At 50.9% G+C, this 22677-nt stretch overlaps 1 protein-coding gene across 1 annotated transcript in view; it reads left to right on the top strand.

The window, feature by feature from the left end:
- The window catches only part of LOC310914057 (hydrocephalus-inducing protein homolog), a gene marked incomplete at its 5' end in the record, with an annotated part of 172036 nt that extends 149751 nt beyond the window's left edge, over nt 1–22285 (top strand). The window contains 29 exons of the mRNA XM_083869954.1: nt 336–460; nt 932–1030; nt 1318–1501; nt 1966–2092; nt 3238–3272; nt 3442–4004; nt 4501–4659; nt 5081–5268; nt 5443–5625; nt 5877–5996; nt 7231–7390; nt 7496–7668; nt 7835–8033; nt 8746–8845; nt 9364–9463; nt 9944–10112; nt 10406–10644; nt 10959–11072; nt 12744–13330; nt 13698–13930; nt 14517–14665; nt 15609–15801; nt 16332–16440; nt 17034–17288; nt 17636–17778; nt 18120–18341; nt 20050–20210; nt 20720–20820; nt 21400–22285. Of these exons, the coding sequence (XP_083726080.1) occupies nt 336–460; nt 932–1030; nt 1318–1501; nt 1966–2092; nt 3238–3272; nt 3442–4004; nt 4501–4659; nt 5081–5268; nt 5443–5625; nt 5877–5996; nt 7231–7390; nt 7496–7668; nt 7835–8033; nt 8746–8845; nt 9364–9463; nt 9944–10112; nt 10406–10644; nt 10959–11072; nt 12744–13330; nt 13698–13930; nt 14517–14665; nt 15609–15801; nt 16332–16440; nt 17034–17288; nt 17636–17778; nt 18120–18341; nt 20050–20210; nt 20720–20820; nt 21400–21800 (5591 nt within the window). The 3' untranslated portion in view covers nt 21801–22285. The remainder of the gene's footprint in view (nt 1–335; nt 461–931; nt 1031–1317; nt 1502–1965; nt 2093–3237; nt 3273–3441; nt 4005–4500; nt 4660–5080; nt 5269–5442; nt 5626–5876; nt 5997–7230; nt 7391–7495; nt 7669–7834; nt 8034–8745; nt 8846–9363; nt 9464–9943; nt 10113–10405; nt 10645–10958; nt 11073–12743; nt 13331–13697; nt 13931–14516; nt 14666–15608; nt 15802–16331; nt 16441–17033; nt 17289–17635; nt 17779–18119; nt 18342–20049; nt 20211–20719; nt 20821–21399) is intronic.
- Nucleotides 22286–22677: the final 392 nt, after the last annotated feature.

Genomic DNA, 22677 nt, shown 5'->3' with positions numbered 1-22677 from the left:
AAGTCTCCACATGAGAATGCAGGATGGGTGCCATGTATGGAAATGATGGTCCTGGAGGATGAATTCTTGGCTTGATCCATAGGGGAACTGCTGTGCAAGCAGTGTCACCTGCATGCACAGTTGTTAGGAGGGACATAGTGCTGGCTTCAAAATCCACTATGGCATAGTGTGCTGGTAAGAGAAGCGAGGAAGGAGCTGCCTCTGAGTGTTGCCAGTGCCCAGCAGACTGGAGAAGAAGTGCCCTGTTCCTTCCAGGGCCCAAGGCTGTGCCCATTATGGTGAAAGGAGCCTACTTGCTTTTCAAAGCCCCCCTGAACCATCTGTCCCCTATGCAGGTAAAAAGCCTCAGCTCACTGCTCAGACCAAGAATAAACAGGCCTCTGGGGAAAAAATCAACAAGAATGCCAAAGGCAAGAGGCTTCCAGCACAAAAGAAGAAGGAGCCATCCAGCAAACCCAAGGTAAATGTGATCTGCCCGGGTTGATGCCTGGGATCTTTGCATTGTCTGTGAGATGGGCAGGGGCTGCTTAAAGTGGAGGCTCTGTCCCAGCCAGGGCCTGGTATGTGGGTCCGTAGTGCTGGAGGGCTGGGCATGACTTGGGCTGGGAAAGTGCTCTGGGAGACAGCTCCACTGGTTCTCAGTGGTTTGCTGGCAAAGTGCAGTCCTGGCTGGGTGTGGCTGCAGGTGGTGAGCAAAGTGCTGGGAGGCTGCACCGGGGGCTTGCAAGCTTGGGTCTCTGCTGACCAGGGGATGGGCCCTCCAGGACCATCCCCTGGAGCCCCCAGCCTGCACTGCAGGGTTCTTCTGGTCTCCACTAGTAAGGAACCCCAGCTCCAAGCCCAGCAGTGGGAGTTGTTCAGCCACCATGGGGTATTTTCCTTACAATAGTCCACATTACAGTTCACAGCTGCCACTGCTCCTGCACCACAGCAGCTGAACATCACCTGCAGTTCTGGGGAAGAGCTGAACTTCTTGAGCTGTGTGCTGCCCGAGGACCTGCTGGTGGAGATCCTCTGTGAGAGGCTGAAGGTGTGTGGGGTGGGGAAAAGGAGAAACTCCTGCTCCGGAGAACAGGCAGTGAGGTACGACTTGGAGTGGAGGAGGAGGAGGAGGTCTTTACGTCCGGGCCTGTGGGCAGGGAGCCTTGGGGGAAGCTGCAGGTTCCCTTAGTTGGCAGAGTCTAAGGACAGACCCAAACTGCTCTTAGCTAATGTACTTGGAACAAGGACAGTTGGTGCCCTGTGACATCTGGATTTACTGTCCAGCTGTGAACCCCCTGTATGCAAGGGCTGACTTACTCTTCCCTTTATTTGCAGCATGAAGACTGCTACAATGGAGTGGTCTTTGATGGCCTGGAGAGCCTCTTCTCAAGCAGCCTGGAATCTTCTCTGCTGTGCATACTTAAAGCTGTCAAAAATCATCATTATATCTTCATCATGAATAAGCATTATGATTACGCTTCTCGGAAAGCCAAGGAGGAAGCTGAAATACAGAGGGAAGGTGAGATATGTCTGTCCCTCTCAAATCTTCTCTCTCAAGCTCTCAAATTTATCTCCGTGTGTCTGGGTTTGCAGCAGAACTTGTAAGAAATGTTTTTATTCATCTTTCCACGTTCTGCCTCAGTGTAACCAGCACTCATCTCAGAGTTGCAGGAGACTGGAGGCTTTAAAACACCTTAATCTCTTAACATTAAAGGTTAATGGGCACAAGTTCAAGCTGTTGTAGCCCAGTGACAAACGACTGTCCTCAGCCTTGGTGCACTTAAGCCAGGCAAAGCACAGGAACTCACTGCCCACCCATAGTTTGGGGGATTGCCTGGATTGTGGAGCAGGGAAATGAGCTCCCCAGTATCTCCTGGTATGATAGAGGCTGGCTTGGGAAAAGCTGTGAATCCTTGCAGCTGACCCAGAGCACCCAGCTGTGCTTGCAGTCACTCATGGTTTCTCCTCTGGTTTGTGCTAAAGAACTGCAGCGAGAAGAAGCTCTTCAGAGGAAGAGAGAACGTGCCTTGAGAATGGATGAGGAAGAGTCTGGTGCCCTCCCTGAGGAGGAGAAAGCTGCAGTGGAAAGGAACCGTATCCGGAGGGAGAGGTGAGTAAGCCTTCCATGGGTTCCTGCTCAGGGTAGTGTCCCCGGAGGGTTTCCAAGGACTCTGAGCTCAGAGGTGTTTGATAGCAAAGGCCAGAAGCAACACAGGGTGGGCCACTCTTAGCTCCCTGGCTCCCAAGGGAGGAAGGACCTTCTTCTGTTGAGAAAGAACATCTTCTTCTCTATGGTGAGCCCTCCCAGCTTAGATGCTGCCTGCAGGGAGCTAGGCTCTGGGCTTGCCTTGGCACTGCCTGCCAAAGTGTCTTTAAGTCCGTGATGTTGATTCCCACTTTCTTTATCATCTCCCTTCTTCACCAAAACACTGGGATTGTGGTATGGGCAGGTGTGGGGCACAGACAAACCCTTGGTTTGGGTCCCGGTGCTGCCACAGATGAAGTCCTTGCAATGCTGATCTGCCATGGTTCTCCTTATGTTGGGACACCACCCATGAAAGTTCAGGTCCTTTAGGCTCCCCTTCAGCTGCAGCAGTAGGCAAACGCAGCAGAAGCTCAAAGGCGGCAGCCCAGCTCAGCACACACAGGAAAAGTGTGGAGCTGGGAGGGGAGGCTGCTTAAAGCCAACCTGTGTATCAGGACTTCTCTCAGCCCAGGCTGAAGTTGGTTTCATGGGGAGGAGATGGACCAGGCTGCTTCAAATAATTTCCAGGGTAGAGAGCACCAGTTTGCCTTGGTCACAGCTGGGTTCCAGCTGGAAATCTGGCTGACAAGAGCCTGTCTTGCAGGAGAGGATTTCCTGCAGCCTTTGCTTTCTGACTGATAGGATTATTCTCATTAAGGAGCAGGCTGTGCCCAGGGAGAAGGGGGCTGAATGAGTTGAGTAAGAATTGTAGGAGGGATAAGTAGATGTTAGCAATTCGTGATCTGGTTTAAACTGGGAAATCAAGAGACAAAGGGTGTTTGCAGGCATCAGTGCAGAGAGCTGGTGGATCAGCCTTTTGCAAATGGGCTGGAGGTGCTGGGGTGTGCCTTCAGAGGGAGGTTGCACAGTTGAGACCTTATGATAGCAAGGGTTAGGTTTGGCTGGTCCTGGATGTCCCCTTCTACCATTCCCCTCACTTGGGATGTTCCAAGCCTCTGTGGGTTGAGGAAAATTCACAGAAATGGTCTTGTGGTTCTGCCTGGCCTCAGGGCCGAGGAATCAAGTGCAGGGCCAGGCAGGACTGGTGAGCCCAGGTTTCTGGTGGTGACTTAGCAATGTTCTCTGGTTTGTTTGCTGAAGGAAGCAGAAGCAGCTGGCTCAAAAGCTTGAGGAGGAAGAGAAGTGGAAGGAGGAAGAGAGGAGGAAGAAGGAAAAGAAGGGTGTCTCCCTGGGGAAGCAGCCTGCAAAACCAGAGAAGGGGAAAACCAAACCTACAGAAAAGAAGGAAACCAAAGCCCCGGAGAAGAAAACCAAGCCTCCAGAGAAGAAAGAAACCAAAATCCCAACGAAGAAGGAAACCAAAGCCCCAGAGAAGGGGGTAACCGAAGCTCCAGAGCAGGAGGAAACAGAAATCCCAGAGGACCCAGCTGCGATGGAGAAGAACTTGCGCCTGAGGTTTCAGATCTATGAGTCATCGCAGAAGAATGTTGCACAGGTTTTCTCCTACTGGGACAGGGTTCAGGGTTCCCTGCAGTTACCTGTGATCCAGAAGGGAAACAAGACACAGCCTTCAGCTGAAAGCAAAGGCCAGAAGACCAGTAAGCCTCAGGAGAAGGTGGAGAAGAAGCCTGCACAAAAACGTGGAGACCATAAGAGTCTACAGTCATCTCAGCAGGAGGCGCAAAGCAAAGTTCCTGCAGAAGAGGAAGTCAGGGACCAACGTGTCGGGGTGCCGTGCCTGGACATCCCGGTCACAGATCCAAAGACCACACTTATGGAGGTTCTGAGGAGCGGGAGGCTGCCAACAAAAGAGCAGGTAAAACCCTACAAGGCTCAGGTCTTGATCTTGCCGTGGTCTTGGGCACTGGAGCATTGTGTTCCCCCAGGAGATAATGGCACAGAGCTTTGTTCAGGCCTCTGATGATGGTCCCCAATGACTCTGTAGCATCTATGTGGATGGGGAGGTTATCACCAGCCCTCAGATGGGCAGAAAGTGGGAGTGGAGTGCTCTGTGTACAAGTATCCCATCTGTTCGGAGTTTCCCAGCCTGGAAATCATTATAAAGGGTCCCAGGACAGGGCAACTCATGGTCATTGTTTTTGCAGCTGAGTCACTCAGGAGAGATTTCTCTCCTGGTCCTGCTTGTAGCTCTTGCCTCTGTTCTGGAGCCTGCTCACTCCACTCAGCATAACAAAGCACTTGGACTTCATGTAAATCAAAAACCCCATTGCCAAAAGCTCCATGCCTTTAAAGAAGGAATTGTGAGGATGAAGGTGACCAAAGTATAAACAAGATTTTCTCTTCTGTTTTAGATGCTGAGACATCTAGGACTGCATCCCGAAGGGCCTCCCCTTCCCCCTCCTGTTGTCCTCTCTGTGGTCAACTACCCAGAGGAGCGCTTGGGCTCTGCAGAGCACGTGAAGCTCTTCACCATTGAGGCACCGGAAGGTGCTGCTCCGGAAGATAATCTGGTGGGTGCTCCGGTGGCACTGAAGGTGCCAGGACAGAGGGCAGGCAGGATGAGGGCATGTGGGACAGGTTGGATGGGGAAGGATCATTGTGGGGAGGTAGTGAAGATGTGATGGGGTCTCGTGTCTGCAGGTCTCCTTTCTGTCAGGGATAGGACAAAAGAGACAGCTCTGCTAGAGACAGAGCATTTCTATAAGACCAGGGAAAAATCACTTCAAACCATCAACTTCCTTTGAGGAGAGGGTCCTGAGTGAGAAGGGGGGTCCTAGGCAAAACCAAACACCAATAAGGAAGACCAAGTCCATGGGCAGGTGGACTTTCTTATTTGTTCTCTCTTCCATTGGCTAACAAACCCCCATTTTGCTTTCCAGGATGGGGATGTCTCTGCGCTCACCTCTCCCTCCCTTTTCTCTCTCCCCTTAGGCCAAGGCCCCAGATGTGAAGGGGAGTTCTGCTGAGGACCAACCAAAGACGGGTAAAGTGGCCAGCAGGGACAACTCTCCAAAGGAGAACCAGATCTCCACACAGAGAATAGAACGTCCCCAGGACTCCTTCACAAGCAGACCCAAAAGTACACTGAAAAGAGCCTCAATCCCCACAGAATTCCTCAGGTGAGCTGCACAGGAGGAGGGGATGCCTCTGCTTCTTGGTCCTGTTGCCAAACAAGGTCCATCACCCCCAGCTCCACAGGGACCCTGTGCCAGTGCCTCCATGGGGTGGCGAGTGCACCCTCCTTGTTCCATTTGCTCCTTAGCAATGTCTGAAGGCTCCTCTTTAATTGCCAGGCTGAAGCGGTACCGGTGGATAGTGCCCGCCCACGGTGAGGTGGAACTGAAGGTCCACTTCTTCACTGAAAACCCAGGGAAGTTTGAGCAGACACTGAGGTTTGAGGTCGTGGGCACAAAGTGCCAGTACGAGCTGCCCTGCAGTGCCATCGGCCTGTACCCCAGCATCTGCCAGGACCCACGGTAAGGCTGGCCCCTGGCAGCCTCCCCCACTGCTCCCCTGAACCCACAGCAGGGCAGGTTAAGGTTCCCCTGAACCCTTGGGGCTTCTGGCCTGGGCAGATCCTGCTGCCTGAGGTCGTCCAGCATCTCTTCCTGTGCTGGGAGCTGGGAAGGCAGATGCTACCTCAGCCACCAGGAAGGGCTATGGCTTTCAGACTACATTTCCTATTTGGACATCTCATAGCTCCTCTTTCCCCACTTTCTCTGCCCAGGCTGGTGTTTCCACTGTGGAGGGAGACCATGGAGGCAGATGAAATCATCTGCAAGGAATATGTTGAGAGCACAAAGCAGTTCCACTTTGGACCGCTGCCGTGTGGGAAATCAAGAGAGTGGTATGTGCTCCCTGCTGGGCCTTGTACTTTTCTGGACACGCTTGGAGAGACATGCTGTCCTGGTGGCACAGTCCAGGGCAGTCCTGGGCAGAGTCCTGGGAGACACATGGGTTTGCAGGACCACAGATGTGTGAACTTGAGCAGAGAAGAGGCAAGTGAGCCATGCAGGAGCTGCTCTGCCTACCCACTGGGTCCCTTGGTGGCCAGAGCCACATACTGCTGCCAGTCCAAAGGTGACCTGGGGCAACTTTTGTACCCCTCTACATCTCAGTTCACCCCTTGGGAAATGAACTTTCTGGTGGTTTTTGAAGTGCTTTGAGCTCTGCAGGTAGCCTGATGGAGCAATTATTCTGTAGATGGTTTTTCAAACCTTTCATTAATCTGTAATTATGAATAAGATTTTATGGCTGACCTGCCGGTGGGTGTCGGGGGGAATGTACATCAGGAATTACATCTTCCTGTAATGACATTGCATTCTCACTGCTGGATAAAGTCTGCCTAAACACATTGTCATTGAAGCTATTGCATATTTCTACTTTTACTGTCACTTTTTAAAAATAATATTTAACATTAAATTCTTGTCTCCATGGGAGCTCTGGAGGGCTAGGTCTATTTTGACAACCCAAGGAAATGAAATTGAAATAGTTTTAAAAGACAATCTTTAGCCAGGCTGATGGATGGTCTGGAATTTCTGTTTGCCTCTTTAACCCTTTCACTCCAAAGTCATTTTCACACCTGAGAGAATGGTCATTTGTTATCTTTTGGCATTCCTCTTGGGAATTGATGCTTTATATTTCTTTCTCCGTCTTTGAGCTAACCCATGAAATCCAAAGCAGTTGCATGACTTTTATGAAAGAGATTAGCTAAACTCTTTTTCCAAAAGCCTTTCTTTATACTTGCAGGGAAGGCACCCCAAGAAAGAAGGAGAAAGAGCCCATGTGCCTGGTGTACTGTTATTTTTCTAGGCACCTTTGAATTTACATGGTATTAAAAACTCTTGAAGTGGCCTGAGCATCATCAGGCTTCTGGGGTGGAGGCACCAAATACAGGGGAAGGCACCAGAGCAAGGCAAGGATGAGAGCACACGCCCATGCCCCTGACTGGGATCCATTTCCCTCACTTGTTTGTTAGAGCAGGGTGTCCCAGCACCGCTCCCTCAGGTGCACACGGTGCTTTCCTCCATGTGTGGCACAGGCAGCAGTCTCCTCTGCAGCCTTTTCCCTTTTGTGGACAGGTACAGGGCCCAGAACTGTCCCGGCAACTCGGAGAATATAAACATCATCAACAACTCCCCCACGGACGTAGAGGTCCAGTTCTCCTTTGAGAATTATAAGGAATCAAAGACGTTCCTTTTGGACCCTCCCAGCATGACACTGAAACCAGAGGAGAAGCAGGTAGGAAAAGGGCAGGTAGAGCAGGCACCATCGAAGTGCCCAGGGGCTGCTATTCCTGCTCACACACAGTGCTCTTTCTATTTCTTTCCATGGGGCCGGGTCCAGGAGCTGACCATTTGGGCATACCCCACTTCCCCTGGCTTCCTGGAAGACAAAATTATCTGCTACATTGAGAAGAACCCAGATCCTGTGGTCTTCAGCCTGTGCTGCCATGGGGTCCACATGAAGCTGGAGGTCAGCCCCCTGGAGCTGTCCTTTGACAAGCTGCATCTGCACGGGTCAGTCATCCCACAAGCACTCCAAGACTTGTGACAAATAGAAAACATTTGACTCTGGTTTCCAGGGCATGGAGCTGCTCCAAGGGCCATGGATGGAGCTGCATTCTGTGGTGAGGCTGGTGTGACCATCCAGCAGCTGATGCCAGGTGCCTTCCTGTCTCTGCAGGACTGACAGCAGGGCCTTGGTCCTGAAAAACAACACCCTACTGCCTATGGCCTGGCAGCTCAGTGGGCTGGATGACCTTGTTGAGGACTTCTCCTTGTCACAAGATAAGGGCACCGTTGATTCCTGCTCAGAGCTTGAAGTGACACTGAATTTCAAGGCTGGGCAGATTGGCAGCATTGAGAAGACCCTGAGACTAGAGGTGAGAGGGACTGTGCGCTGCCTGGCAGAGCAGCCGTGTGCTCTTAGGGACAGAGTCAGGAAGAGCTGCACCTGACAGACACAAGGGTGCTGTGACCCCAAATTCTGCCTCTACACAGCATTTGCCAGAACGTCCAGTACACCCACATCCCCCCAGATAACCAGCCACTGCATCCTCAGCCTGTACCACAACCACCTTGTCCCTGTGAATGGTTGAGGGTGGTTGGTTGGTTGGTTGGTTGGTTGGTTGGTTGGTTGGTTGTACAGACTGCAGCATGAGTTCTACATTCCTCCTGGACTTCGTCTGGACCTTTTGCACAGTGCAACAAACTCTCCCCCTGGGATTGTGTTCCTCATGGTTTCGAGGCTGCATTTCAGAGAGGGTGCTAGGTGATTGGAGAGGGTTGTCAATGGCACCTGCTCTGAGACACCTCACACTTCTTGTGGTTGTTCTTACATCCCTGCGCCTCTCAAGGATGCTTTAGCAGGAGCATTGCCTGCTGTAGGAGTGCAGAGTTGGGCTGAAAGGGTTTTTTACTGCAGCAGAACCCCACTGGGGCAGCCCATGAGATGAACAGGTTAGCAAAGCTTGGGAGTCCACCAATGCTTGTGAAGCCAGGGAGGCCATAGGGGAACCAGCCAGCAGAGACAAGGACTTAGAGGCTGTCTACCAAAAGAATGATCTGAACAGTGTTTGTTTCTTGCTGCCTCAGGTTTCAGATACAGAAAACATCCTGGGGATTTTTCAGGCTGAAAACATCAAAGTTTCTGCAGAAGTCTGTGATCTTTCTGTGAGCATCGACATGCCTGAAGGTCAGTGGACGCTTCCCAAACAAAGCAGTCCAGGTGCACTGCATTACCTTGGGGAGTGGGTGACCAAAGTTCTGGCATGGCACGGCATGGCATGGCATGGCTACATAAAGCACACACCCTGCAAGCTGCATGGAATAAAGCATTGTCAGGGCACTGACAACCTTAAGTCTCTCCCCTCTGAACTTTGAAGTGTGTAGCTTCATGTGCAGATTGGATTTGGGGGCTTTGAAAAAACAGTGATGTGAACAGGCAGTTGGCAGCTTCCACAGGCTCAGCACAGCATATAAAATAATTGGATTTGTGCTTGGAAGAGAGGAAATGGAAGCCAAGCTCCTTAGCTACTAATCCTGTAGATATGAGTAAGAAGAGAAAGGGCAGACAAGTAGCTGGAAAAGACTTTCAAGAATGGAAACTTGCTGGAAAGGGTTTTATGTCAAGACCTCCATGTAGCTTATGACCAGGTGTGTTCTGCAGCTCATAAATGCCATTTTTGACCTGGCACTGTGGGTTTTCTGCAGGTCCAGATGGAAGCTTGGAATTTGGAACCATTAATGTCCTGGATAAGGTGAAGAAAGTCCTGCGTCTAAAGAACAAAAGCGTATACAACATTGAGTACAGGTGAGTCCAGCTGCCTGTTAGTGAGCATTTCCTCGGGTTCCCAGGCCTGCACTCTCCCTCTGTCAATGGCTAGAACCTGTTTCCATGCTGGCTACCTCATGGTAAATACAAAACCTAATCTCAACTGTTTTACCAGAGAATCCAGCCACAAACCAGCAGTTCTTCACAGCTCAGCGGGAACCCAAAGGAGAGCCCCAAAAACCAGCTACTGAAATGCAGAGATTCATTGCCTTTCTTTGATGGTCACCTCCTTTCTCTTTCTGAGTCTCTGTAAAGAAGTGAATGAAAAATGTTGGTGTCAGGGTTTCTTGTAATAACCTCATGATTCTCTGCATTCTCTGTCAAGATCCAGGATTCCCCGAGCAGAGCTGGACTCTCCCTTTTCTTTGTTTTTTTCTGGTCCTATGCAAAGTCCTGGCTGTGCTGGTGGTGCCTGTACTTTTAACTGCAGAGATCTCCATTCCTTCCCTTTCTCCCCAGTTTCACGCTGAAGGGTGCGGGTCCCAGCATGCGAGACTTGGCAGCCCACTTCACTGTTGAGCCTCAGTCGGGCATGCTGACTGCCTCCCAGCCTGGTGTGAATATTGAGATGCTTTTCCACCCCACAAGTGAAATCTTCCTCAAGGACAAACCCATCCTGTACTGCCAGGTGAGCTGCCTGGGCCAGGCTGTGTTACCGCACGGTGTTTGCGGAGTGTAAACAGGAGAGGTGTCTAATGGAAGGAGGGCTTTAACTGGAGAATCCTCTCTCCTGCATACACAAACAAAGTTTTTCAAAACCATTTGGGACGTTTCTTAAGTGGAGCTGAGCATCTGACTCTGGAGGAGGTGCTTAAACAGGGAGGAGTAAACTGGTGGAGGCTGGGGACTGGGGTAGAGGCTGGGGACTGGGGTAGAGGCTGGCCTCTTTGCTTTGTTTACCACCCCTTCCTGTGGATACAGGTGATAGATTGCAGCTCAGGGGAAGAAGACCAGACTGTCACCAACATCCCAGTGAGGGTGTCGGCGAGAGCTGTGTACAGCAAGTACAGCATTGAGCCTGCCTCACCCATCAACTTCGGTGCCGTGCTCAAGGGCACCAAGAAGACCCGGACTATCGTGCTGGAGAACAAAGGCGTGCTCAACTTCAGTTTCTGCATCCAGCAGGCACCTGAGGATGCATCTGCATTGGAAAGCCGAAGGTAGGAGAAGCCCTGCAGCCTCCCTCCTGTCTGAGGAGGCACCGCTCCACGGCTGGTATGTGGCAGGCAGCCAGGAGACCTGGGCTATCGTCCATTTGCATCCCTGGCTTGGGAAGAGGGAGCAAAAAATGCCTCGGTGTCCCCATGTGGAGTACAAAGCTGGTGATAGAGCTGCTCTGTCCAGCAATGGGTGCTGCACTCTGGGAGCCATCAGGAGCAGGAAGGCTTTCCTCTGTGAGGAGGAAGGCCAGCTTTGGCCTCAGAGAAAGGCAGGGGAGCTCAGCATGACAGATACCTCTGCTTTCTCTTCTCAGTTCAAAGCAAGAGGAATCTGCTCCAGCAGCTGCAAAGCTCTCAACGAGAAGGAAATCAAGCTCCTTGACAGAGGTGGGTGACTCCTGCTCCCCAACAATGCTGCTGCAGGGGATGTGAGAAGATGCTGCTGTGCCCAGGCTGGGGGCTCACTACTGTAGGGTGGGACGTGGTCTGCAGGATGGAGCCCAGCATCTGCTCAGTGCCACTGACAGTCCTGTACTCTGGCTCTGACCTGGAGTTGTGGGGTCAACAGGGGGGAGGCAGGTCCTGTGTATGGTAGCTGCTAGCCAGTGTAGGTCTGTGAACACCACAGAGGCAAAAACATCTGTGGTGGGTTGAGCGTTGGACAAATGTCAGGGCACTTACTAGAATTACTTATTTATCTTTTGTTGTGAGAGAAGAATTAAGAGAGGAGAGTAAAGCAGGCTTACATTTTAAAGGGTATAAAGAAAACTTTTTTTAAATAAAACTGAAAGAAAAGAAAATTAGAGTAAAACCTTCAGAACACTTTTCTTCCTCTAAAAACTTTCTTTTCTTTCTTACTGACAACATAGAGATAAAACCTGGGACTTAGGCCAGTTTATCACTTTTAAAATAGTCTTTCATCATTTCTGTTAGGGAGAGGAGTCTCTCTTGTTATGTTACAGAGACTTTTCTACAAGAAATAGTTCTCTCATGGCTTCAATTTCTAGGAATAGCAGCTGCCTGGAAATCCGCATTCGTAAAGTCCCTCCCATCTCATGCAGCCTTCCCACAGCTGCATTTATGGGCCATGTTAAACTTATGAAGTACTATTTTAAGGATGAGCTGTTTAAAAGTAAACATTTTCTTCATCTGTCTCTAAGATAATTTTCATCTCTGGGAACAGCAGTCTTCTTCTTCTTTCCCTGGGGGCAAAAGGGTCTTCATCACTCTCATCTCTCCCTCTGTTCAAGCTTCTCATGAGATCACAGCTACTTTAACATTTATTTGCTTCATCACAGATGCCTTTGCTAATGTCTGCGATTTGAACACTCTTAACTCCCCATACTTTTTCTGCGAATTAAGGAGATGTTGTAGTTTATTACAGTCTATCGCTATGGTCTTACAAAAGAATTCCAGCTTAAGACTAAGGCATTTCCTCATTTTCTTTTTATCTGGGACTTGACTCCTTTACTGCCCTTGGTGTCTTTATGTTGTTTCTCTGTGTGTCTTTACTCTGTTACTCTGTCTGGTTTTTCACCGGAGAGAGGACCGATGTTTTGCAAGTTCCATCCGTGCGGCCTGCGGATGGTGGCGGTTTGTGCCGCGCGGTGGCCGAGGCAGTCACGGTGGCGGGTTCAGGCTGCGCTGGGGCTGTGCCAGGATCTCAGGGGCCCGGCCGGGACAGCCACAGCCGCTGTGGCCACACGGCTGCTCTCAGGCCCGTACCGCCTTTGCTTCCAGCCGCGGCCCGGCCTGAGCGTGCCGGAGGAAGGGGAGAAGGGCCCGGCCGCAGCACGTTCACAGCCGCGGGCCCGGCGGGGCCTGGGCCGCTCCCCGGGAAGGGGCTGCGCCGGCCCGGTACCTGTTCCCAGGCCGGGAGAAAGGGAGGCTTTTCCCGGGCTTGTTTGTCTTAAAATGGGACTCTCACAGAGACCTATTCGGCGTTTGAATTGGTTTAACAGGCTGTTAAACCATATTCAAGCTAGCCACTGATTGGTTTTGTCAAGTCACAGAGGAAGCTGTTAGCAGCTTCTCTTAAAGAATCGCTTCCGTGGATGATTTTATCCCTCTTCACCCCAAATCCATTAATGCAAAACCAGCATAACATCCCCCACTGAGCTCCTAGTCCACAGAGCTCAGACAACACTGGGGTTTTTTTCTTCCCAGTCCCTCACCTCTCTCCCATCATTTCTCACAGCTCTTTCTGCTCGCCTGTGTTACCTCTGGAGGCTGAAGGATCACAGCTACCACCTTCATTCTTTACACTCAAACTCCTTTCTCTCTGCCACTTGGGACAGGCTTGCAGCTCCTCTTGGTTTGTTGGCCTCAGCCTGGGGCTGCCCTTGGGCCATGGAGTCATCCTTCCCTGCCCTGGGACTGGGTGCCTGGGCCCAGCTGGAGGCCGAGGCAGGACATACTCTTTGCTGGGGTGCTCAAGGCACAGCTATTAGCCATCAGCCTCTCCTGGAACTTTTTCTGCAGGGTCTCCTCAACCTTGGCATGTTCACGGTGTCCCCTTGCTCCGGCTCCATCGCTCCGTGTGGCCAGCAGAAGATCACAGTGCAATGCCTGGCAGGGGAGGAGGGGACATGTGAGGAGCAGCTCTACATTGACATCACGGGCAGAGACCCCGGGGACAATCCCCTCGGCATTCCCTTTACCCTGACTGCCGAGTCCTGCCTGCCAGGTACGTACTGCCCCCAGGTTCCCTTGGTCAGACCTGCTGCTGGTCAACACTTGAACTTGCTGCTTGGATAGAGAGGCACGCCAGCCCTGGTGTCCCACCTTAGAATCCCCAGAGGTTCCAGCCCTCTTCAAGTCCAGCAACGGACTCATCCCTCCCAGGCTGAGAGGCATGCATGGAAGGATAAAAGGAAAGCAGTGCTCTCAAAGACTGAGGTCCATCCTCAAAGCCAGCTCTCCCCACCCAAAGCTGGGTTTAGCAGTCACCCAGGCAGAAAGGGCTTATCAAGCCTCCTGAGAGGGCAGCAGGCTCCAGATAAATTCATCAGGGAGGCTTCTCCTCCATGCTCATCCCTCTGGTCTATCCACAGCACTCGTTGAGGATGTCATGTCAATCTTTGAGGAGTACCCGATCTGCAGCAGCACTGACCTCAGCCACAAGCTGCAGTCAGTGAAAGGCAAGGGCTTGTTCATCAGTGATAAAAACAAATTCATCTTCAACAAGGTTCTAGTTCAGCAAAAGGCTACAGCTCATTTCAATATCTACAATGCAAGCAGCCTGCCATGTGATGTGGTCCTCTCCATCCAACCCCTCCCTGGAAAGGTAAGAACAGGAGGCCAAGGTGATGGTGTCCCTCTGGAGGCCATGTGAGAGCCTGGTTTATTCTCCAGATGCATTGCTTCCTGGGGCTCAGACTAGTCTAGCTCAGTGCAGGTCAAACTGCAGGGGAGAGCAGGAGAGCCAGGGAAGAGTTGTGTTGAATTCTGCATGTCTCAGGCAAGGTTTTGGCTCACACCTCTGGGTCTTTGGTGGGAGAAGTGAATCCTTCTGAACCTCTCTTGGAAGCGCACTCAGAGAGGGGCTGTAATGAACTGACATGCCAGGGCTCAAAGCAGAGCATTTCCTCAGGCTCCCTGGCTTTTCCTTCTCTTTGAAGGCTGGTTCCAGGTTATTTGCAGGGTTTTCCATGCAGTGCCCATGTCCCATATATGCTGGGGCATCTGCCAGTGCTCAAAACACACAAAGCTTTAGCACCAGGTCAGCATTCCCTGGGAGGGAGGGAGCAGGCCCAGGGCAGCAGGAAGGAGGACACACTGCCTGGGGCTGTTCTCAATAATGCATTTATGAATAAAACTGTGTCATGTTGAAAGGTGTTTTCTCCTAACACTGCTCTCTGGGTTTCCCAAAGGATCAAAGTCCTATCGACGTTTTCAAATTGCATCCAGTTAAGATGTCTATTCCTGGCTCATCCTTTGCTGTTGCTACGATGACCTTCACCCCACCAGACAAGAAGAAATACAGTTGCACTTTCAAGGCCTCCCTTGTCATCCCAAAAGGGTAACTGACCCTGTGAAATATTGGGGGAGGCCTCACTGATAGCTGCCTCTCCACTGGGCAGGCACAGACCTCTTGCTAGCTCTAATGCTTTCAGTAGCCATAGGCAGTGTACTTGGCATGAGATGATCTGGGAGGCAGTAACTGTTAGATAAAGCAGAAAAATGAGGCTGTTGGTTCAGCCTGTATGAGGAACTATGAAGACAGGGAAATACTAGGTAGCCAACTGGAAGTTACTGAGATGTGCTGCGTCTGAGCTGGGGGTTTCCAAGGACGAAGACTTAGATGAAGCAGTTTCCGTGCCAGCAAGTCAGCAGCCACAATTTCCTCTCTGTTTCTGTAAAATTAAGTGAACCTCTGTGATTTCCTGGCATTCATTAAGCTTTTTTTTAATGTGAGTGATTGGAGCTGTTATGAAAGCGGAGCCCAGTTCCCCTGCCCTGGGATCTGTGTACTGCAGCTTTGACTTGCCCTTCCTCAACCCTTTAGTGGCTGAATTGGAACAAGGGAAGTCTAATTGCTAATAAGCAATTGCATTTTTACTGTTCTTGGAAATAATCTTTACTGGTGGTGATGATGATGCTTTATTTTTGCCTTCTTGCTTTTGTACTGCTTTCATGCTCTGCTTCTGCTTGTTGCATGTATCTCATCTCACTGCAGCCAGGGGATTTGCCATGTCTCATCTGGTGCCTCAATATTTGCCTCCTGTACTGCATGATTCAATTCAGAGAAAAAAAATTAACTGTTATTGTGGAAAGCTCTGGCTCTTTGGAACAGATTCCTCTTGTGAATGGCCCTGAGTGGATTGAGAAGAGGCGGGGGGGCTGTGTTGTGTGGTTCAGGAGCAGCAGGCAGGGAGAACACTGTGGGTGGCCCTTGCTGCTTTGCTTGCCCAGTGAGAAATGGGTTAGTGCCAGCTGAAATTGTTTCTGCGCTTCTCCTGCAGCTCTGTGAAAATTAAGCCCCAAATCCTGACCTTCACCATCAGCGGGAAGGGGCACGTGCCGCAGGTGACATTCGTGTGCCCAAAGGCTCGCAGCAATACAGGAAACTCCTTGCTCCGCTTCAAGAGGCTCCAGCTGGGGGAGTCAGAGATGCTCCCCCTGCTCGTCCGTAACAAGGGCGTAATACCTGTCGAGGTGAGGACCTGCTCAAGGAATGGTCTGGTTTGGGAACAAGTGCTTGTGGCACAGGGGAAGAGTCCCAAAAAACATGGCAGACTTGGGAAGAGGTGTGAGAAATTCTCTTGAAGCAAGTGACTGACATCTGTTCTCCAAGAAGGGAGTTCTTGGAAATTGTCTGTCCAGTCTTTCTTCTTTAAGTTGAACAAAAGAAAGGTGGTGGAGTATTTTCCCCTGTCTCTCAGGTCACTTTTTGTTCTCATGGACACACGTGATTTCCCAGCTCCATTAGATTGTATTTGATCCCGGTTTCCTACATTTTAAGTAAACTTAGTTGTGGTTTAATTACATTCTGTCCTGTTTGGTTCTGTGTCAGTTCCATCCAAATGCAGCTGAAGGCCCTTTTTTCCCGGCTGGTTTGACTAAACTTTTGTGCTAAGTTCTGTTTGTAGTGGGAGAGGTGCAGGGTTCCCACTGCGGTGTCAGTCCCTGTGCTCCCATCCTGTACTCACACCAGTATCATTGGGCTCTGTGCTCCCTTTTCTCAGTTTATGTTACACCTGGAGGATGAGCACGGAGCGTTCTTCTTGAAAGGCAGGGACTCCACACTCGAGAGATTCTGCACTGAAGATGTGGAAGAGGACTCTGCTGAAAACGGTAAATTCATTAAGCATGAGGTGTGATCATACACAGAGGGAAAACGTGTGCCCTGCTCTTGCCTTCTCTGAGCACCAGCCAGATGTCAGACACAGTTTCTTTCCTTGGGCCCTCTGTCCCCCAAGCTTTTCTTGGGGATTTTTTGTAGGGTTTCCTCCAGCAAGTTGTAAGAAGTTCTTCTGCTCTTCTAGACGTGGTGGGTTGAGTTGTAGGGGACTGTCACTACCTCAGTGGACCCTCTGAAGTATTTGCTGCTTGAGGGAAGGCACCAGCCTGAACGGACACAGCCCTCGAGCACACAGCCAGCCAGCAGAACCCAAAAGCACTCTTTGCCTCAGCTTTCCATATGGCTGGAGCTGGCTGGAAGCAGATGGAATGAGGGCTGGGCATCAACCTGAGGTTAAGCTGCTTAAGTGGTGATGTGTCTGGAGGTGGCAGACTTGTGAACATAGGAGGAGGGTCTGGAACCACTGGGGGTAGAACCTGTGCTTAGAAGGCAGCTGGTTTCAACTTTTTTATTCCTCATAATAGCCTGTGGAAATAGTTCCTCTGTACAGCTGTATCACTTAACTCTGATTTCCATTGCTGTGCAGAGAACAAATCCTCAGAGAATCCCTTCCTGCTTCTGCATCCTGGGCAATCAACAAAATTTGATGTAATTTTCGAACCCACCCTGGCTCAGCGACTGGAAGGGAGGATTTGTGTGGTCATGAAGGATAAACACTCTAAAAAGTCCCCAGTAAAGCTGGTGGGTGAAGGCCACAAGGATGAATTCACCCTTGACGGACTAGAGGAGGATACACAGGAGAGAGATGCTAAGAGCATTCTGAAGAAAAACATCATTGATGGTAAGAGAGGAGAGGCTGCCAAGGTGGAGCAGGGAAGAGGAAAATGTCTGATCATGTGTGTCCTCTCTCTAGCCAGGCCTGGGCTGTCCCGCACTGGACTTGGTGGCCTGTGGGCGTGGCAGCCATGCCTGCAGAGCAGTGTGTGCTGTGCTTCATGTGGCTGACTTAGGGGCATGTCAGGGTGTTTCCCTGAAAGCGATGGGATGGGGAACTGCCTGGGAAGCTTCCTCACAGAGGGAGGAAGGCCTGGAGCAAGAAAGCATTGAACATACAGGTGTCTGTGCACGTAAAGGGGGGGCGGGTGGAGCTCCCTGCATGCTGAGATCCCTTGTTCTCCTCCTTAACAGCTGTCAGAGTGAATCACATCCAGTTTGGGAACCATTCTGTTGGGGAGTCCTGCCGCAAGACCTTCACCATCACCAACCACACCTGTACGAAGGTCATGCGCTTTGAGTGGGAGGAAAAAGCCCCATTCCAGTTCTCTCCCAAGGTGAGCATGGACTGCTCTGCCTTTCCCCATTGCTCAAGTCCTGCCCTGGTGTTCCCAGGAGCTGGCAGGCAGTCCTCACATACCACTGACAGCCCATTCCAGTGCCACATAGGAGACGCAGTCCCTGGCTTGGCTGGGCCAAGGCTGCCAGCCTTGCAGAAAAGGCTTCACGTTATGGGAGGCGGCACCTTCTGTTCATACTTTTGTGTATCATGCTTCATATAAATCCACACTGAGGTGCAGATTCCTGTCACAGCTGCTCACCACATCAGTCCCTTTTGCTGTCAGTCCTGCCCTTGGCAGTGCTTCCAGTTTGGTCTTGACTCCCTGATTCTCCCTAGGTGGGGCATCTCCATCCTGGCTGTGCCAAGGGCATCACAGTGACCTTGAAATCAGATGTCCCAGCCACCTTCAGGAGGCACCTTGTGAAATGTAAGGTGACCGAGATCAACTTGGAGCTGCCAAAAGAGGAGGTTCAGGACTGGGATGACCAAATGTGCATTGTCACATGGAATGATACCACCAGGGAAGACTCAGCAGACAGCTGGCCTGACGAATGGAAGGTGAGAAGCAAAATGGCAAAAAAAAGCCAACGCAGCTTTTACAAAAAGAACCACGGTAACCCCCATGACAGCTGGCTGAGCAGCTCCTGCTTCCTCTGGACATTGGACAGCTGTGAGGTTCACCAGCAGTGCATTCTAGGGGAGAAGTGGATGAACAGTGACCAGATACATTCACGTGAGAGGGGGAAGCCTTTTGACAAGAGATCTTTAGCCAACACGAACTATCAGTCTGTGCCACAAGCACAAGGATTGCAGCCTGTGTTGAATGGGAGGCAATGTTTTATGATTTTATCCCATTTTATGGTGTTAGAAATCATCTGATTTGGTGCCTTTTCACCAACAAGGAGTTAAGTCTGCTGCACTCCATCTTTTCTTTGGAAGTGGACAGAAATCCACTTCTACTGCATATGTGTAACAGTGTGTCTTTTTGGGGTGCAGCCACGGCCCTTCAATGCCAGTCAGCCTCTCGGTAGAGAAACTGCTTGAGAACTATTCAGGCAGCAATTCAAGCTCACACAACCACACATGTTCCAAGGCTAAGCTCAGCAAGAGAGGCAGAAGGCTCCCAGCCCCAAATCGATTCCCAGCAAGCATTTATTCCAGTGTGCTGAAGGTGAATCCGGAGCCAGAGAGGGTGACCATGTGATTTTCCTCAGTTATACAGGGTCTCGAGTTGGTGGGTGGTACAGGGGGCAGGGAAGGGGGCAAGTAACCATCGGGAAGAGAGGAACAGGACACCAAGGCCCATAGCCAATGGGGAAACAGGGAAAGGGGGATACCATGGGGTGGATGATGGACTTGCAAAACCCAGAGAGAAGTTTGCACAATGTCTGCAAGGATCCATGGGGGAGAAGCCCTGTTTTACACCTGGGGTATTTTTAATCTTCACTTTTCCAGGGCAGGGCAGTTGGAAATTCCTTTAATGGCATGAGAGACTCTGCACATATGCTGGTGAACTCCAAGTTTTGTCTGCATGGATATCAGAGTTTTTAGTTGTGATCTCTGTATTGTGTTGGATATCTCATCATGGAGTACCCCAGGCACTGTATGACAGTATGGTGGAGTCTGGAGAAGGATCATCTCCCAAGATTCTTGCTTTTATTGTCATTATTGGCAAACACACTCATCTTGGGTGAAGGTTCTTTCTGAGTTTGTGGACCATTTTAAGGCCTCTAAACCATCCTCTTTTCTATCAGAACATCTGCAGTTGGAGACTTTCCTAGTGAGATCTTTCACATCTCAAAATGCCCATGGCCAGCTCCCCGTAGTGTGGCTGTTGCTCCACACGTGACATCTGGAGAGCACTTTCTCCTAAGACAAGAAGAAAAAGGTGCTTTGCAGAACTCTTCAGTCTTGGGGTTCTCCATCCACAGAGCTCCCGCAGGGGAACTTAAGCCTAATTTTGAGACCTGCTGGATTTATAGGGGACCAGGAAAAGTCAGTCCCTCTTCAAGGTTGACATACAGGGACTGGAATGCAACTATAGTCTCCATGGGTATATTAACAGCTGTGTTAGTGACTGCTTTGATCAGTGGATAGAAACAACTACTGTAGCAGAACAGTCCCAATTTTGTCATCTTTCCAGGGAAGTAAAAGTGAATGGTCCTTTCTAGTCCCTCTATGAGGCTGACCTTGGAGGCCAAAAGATTCCCTTCTCAGCCTGACTTTCTGGGCTCTGTTCAGTTATTCTTCCCTCCTCTGTTTGCAGGTGGTTGAGAAAATCCCAGAACCAGCTCACACTGTGGTGGAGGAGAGCAGCCAGGAGGCCGAGGTGTACCTCAGTGCCTCTGTTGTCTACAGCCAGGTCAAACTGAGCACCGTCCTGGTTCAGTTCAAGGATACCTTGCTCTTCCAGACAAGGAAAGCCATGTGAGTGCTGGAGGCCAGGCAGGTCCTGTGAGCAGGAGCTGCCTTTGCCCAGGGCTGACCCAGTGCCTGCTTCCCAGAACTCTACCCCAGCCAAAACCAGCACAGGCCCATTTACGTGCATGCAAAGCCAAGCAGGAGGTGGTGGTCAGGAGAGGTTCAATGCTGCCATACCCTTCTGCTGACGACAGCCATGGGTTTGCTTTCACTGCATGTCACCTGCCCTCATCTGTTCAAGGATAAGTTTGCAGTCAAACCAAGACCTAAAGCCCAGAGTAAGCCCCTTAGCTTCCATGTCCTGAGCACCATGTTGGTCCTTTCCTCTTAAACTTCCAGACTTGGAAATACTTTTTTGGGCCACCCAGGGCAGCAGCCTGAGCATGGCAGGGTTGCCTGGGAAGAAGATGCTTCTCAGGAGAAAGCAGTACCAGGAGTCCATCAGACAATGTTACTTTATTATTTGCTTTATATTTACTGGACATATTTTTTTATTTCTTCCTCTTGCTTTTCAGTCTCAGGATGCACAACACAGGGAAGGTAGACCTGGAATACTCCTGGAAGAACACTGGAGATAATAAAGCAGCGCAGGATCCGTATTTACTCCCTCTGCTGCGTAAGGGCATTTCACTCGGTAGCTGAGGGCCTGGGGAGAAGACCTTGCCACTTCACTCCAAAACATGAATTGCTTTTTCCTCCTTGTCCACATGTCCACTTTCATCAGCATCTTCCCAGCTGCAGCTGGAGAGTTTTCTCCTTGCCCCCCCCTCTGCCTTCCAGCCCCTTCATTCTTGCTCTGCCACTTCTGCTCTGCAAAGGAGCTGAGCCAGGCTCTGGGGAGAGCCACGTGCTGGGTCAAGACTGGGAAGGGGACATCAGGTCATCTCTTTGAGAAGTCTGAACAGGGAAAAACAGTGGTGTAACGAGTGAGCTGCGCTGCAGCCACTGCCTGTGTGCAGTTCCCCACTCCAGGGCAAATGCAAAGTCACTGTCTAAAACCAACTCTCGTGCTTTGGCACAGGAGTGTGTGCTGCAGGCAGAGACCCTGCTCCCAGACTCTTATTTCCTGCTGAAAGTTCTTGGCCAGAGATGCTCCAAGTGCATCCCAGCTCTCTTCTACCTACCTGCAGCAGGAGGCAGAGTTGCTGGGAACATAGGATTTTGTCTTTGAAAGGTGTCCTCTTTCTCTCTGCAGGTGAATACCTCTTCATTAATCATAAGTATCCCAAACTATGGCAGGAGAATGTCAAATGGCAGCAGGAGCGTCCTTCTCAGAGACTTCTTCAGCTGTGGGAGCTTTACAGGCGGTCACAGGATTATGAGGAGCAGCAGGAGCAGCCCGAGCAGCAGAATATAGACCTCATGCCGAAGGGACAACTGTATCTGAAGCCTGGCAGTTTGCCCCCAGAAACTGTACCAGAAGTCCTGCCACTGTTCTCCATCAGCCCCCCTGACGGCATCATTGCTCCTGGCAAGATGCAAACCTTTCAAGTGGGGTTTTACCCGATGACTGTGGGGAAGTTTATGGCCCTCATGCTGTGCAGGTGGGAAATGTTTATGCACTTACCAACTCATGCTGCTGATAGGTATCACTGAATCACAGGCTGGGGCAGGTTGGAAGGGACCACAGTAGGTCATCTGGCCCAGCTTCCCTGCTCAAGCGAGATCATCCCAGAGCACATGGCACAGGGTTGTGTCCAGAGGGCTCTGGAATAATTTCAGTGAGGGACACTCCACACCCTCTCTGGGCAACCTCACAGGAAAGAAGTTCTTCCTGGGCTTCAGGTGGAGTTTCCTGTTCAGGTTCTGCTCATTGCCTCTTGTCCTGTTGCTGGGCATCACCAAGCACAGCCTGGTTCATCCCCTAACACCCTCCCTTCAGTCCCTGTGACTGGGATGGGAGGGGGACCTGGAGACAGACAGCCCCCAAGAGGCAGCAGAAACACCCACAGGAGCACAGAAAGATCATCTGGCCTTGGTGGGGAGACACTGGGAAAAGACACTGAATGAAACATGAACCTTCTGGAGGGTTGCAAAACCGAGCTCTGCTTCTCTCCATGGAATCCTGTGTGCTGTAGTTGGTCCCCAAGCACTTAGGTGGTCATGTTCTGCCCTTGCACCTCTGCAGCCTCCATGCAGTGAGTGCAGTTGTTTAATTTGCCACTTGCTGCTGGCACAGAGAGAGGACACAACACTGTGTGCTCTGCAAGGAGACAGAAAAGTGGCTGGCTGGAAATGCTCGTCTGGCTGATACCAGGCCCTTTCTTCCTAGGATTCCTAACCTGGAGCCAGCTCAGAAGAGGGTGTGGATGATTGTAAAAGGCAGAGCCCTGGAGCGCAAGATTCGTCGTTGAGACGTGGTTAAATGTTATTAAACTGGCAAGACGTTGTTAATTGTCAGCTTGTCTTGGTTGGAAAGACAGGTGTCTGTAGGACCTCTCTGGAATTGAGAATGCGACCCCCTTCCCTCCAA

The sequence above is a fragment of the Zosterops lateralis genome (genome assembly GCF_965231275.1).
Source record: "Zosterops lateralis genome assembly, chromosome: 12".
Lineage (NCBI taxonomy): Eukaryota > Metazoa > Chordata > Aves > Passeriformes > Zosteropidae > Zosterops > Zosterops lateralis.
The sequence above is the reverse complement of the archived record's forward strand: the minus strand, read 5'-3'. Positions and strand labels throughout refer to the sequence as shown.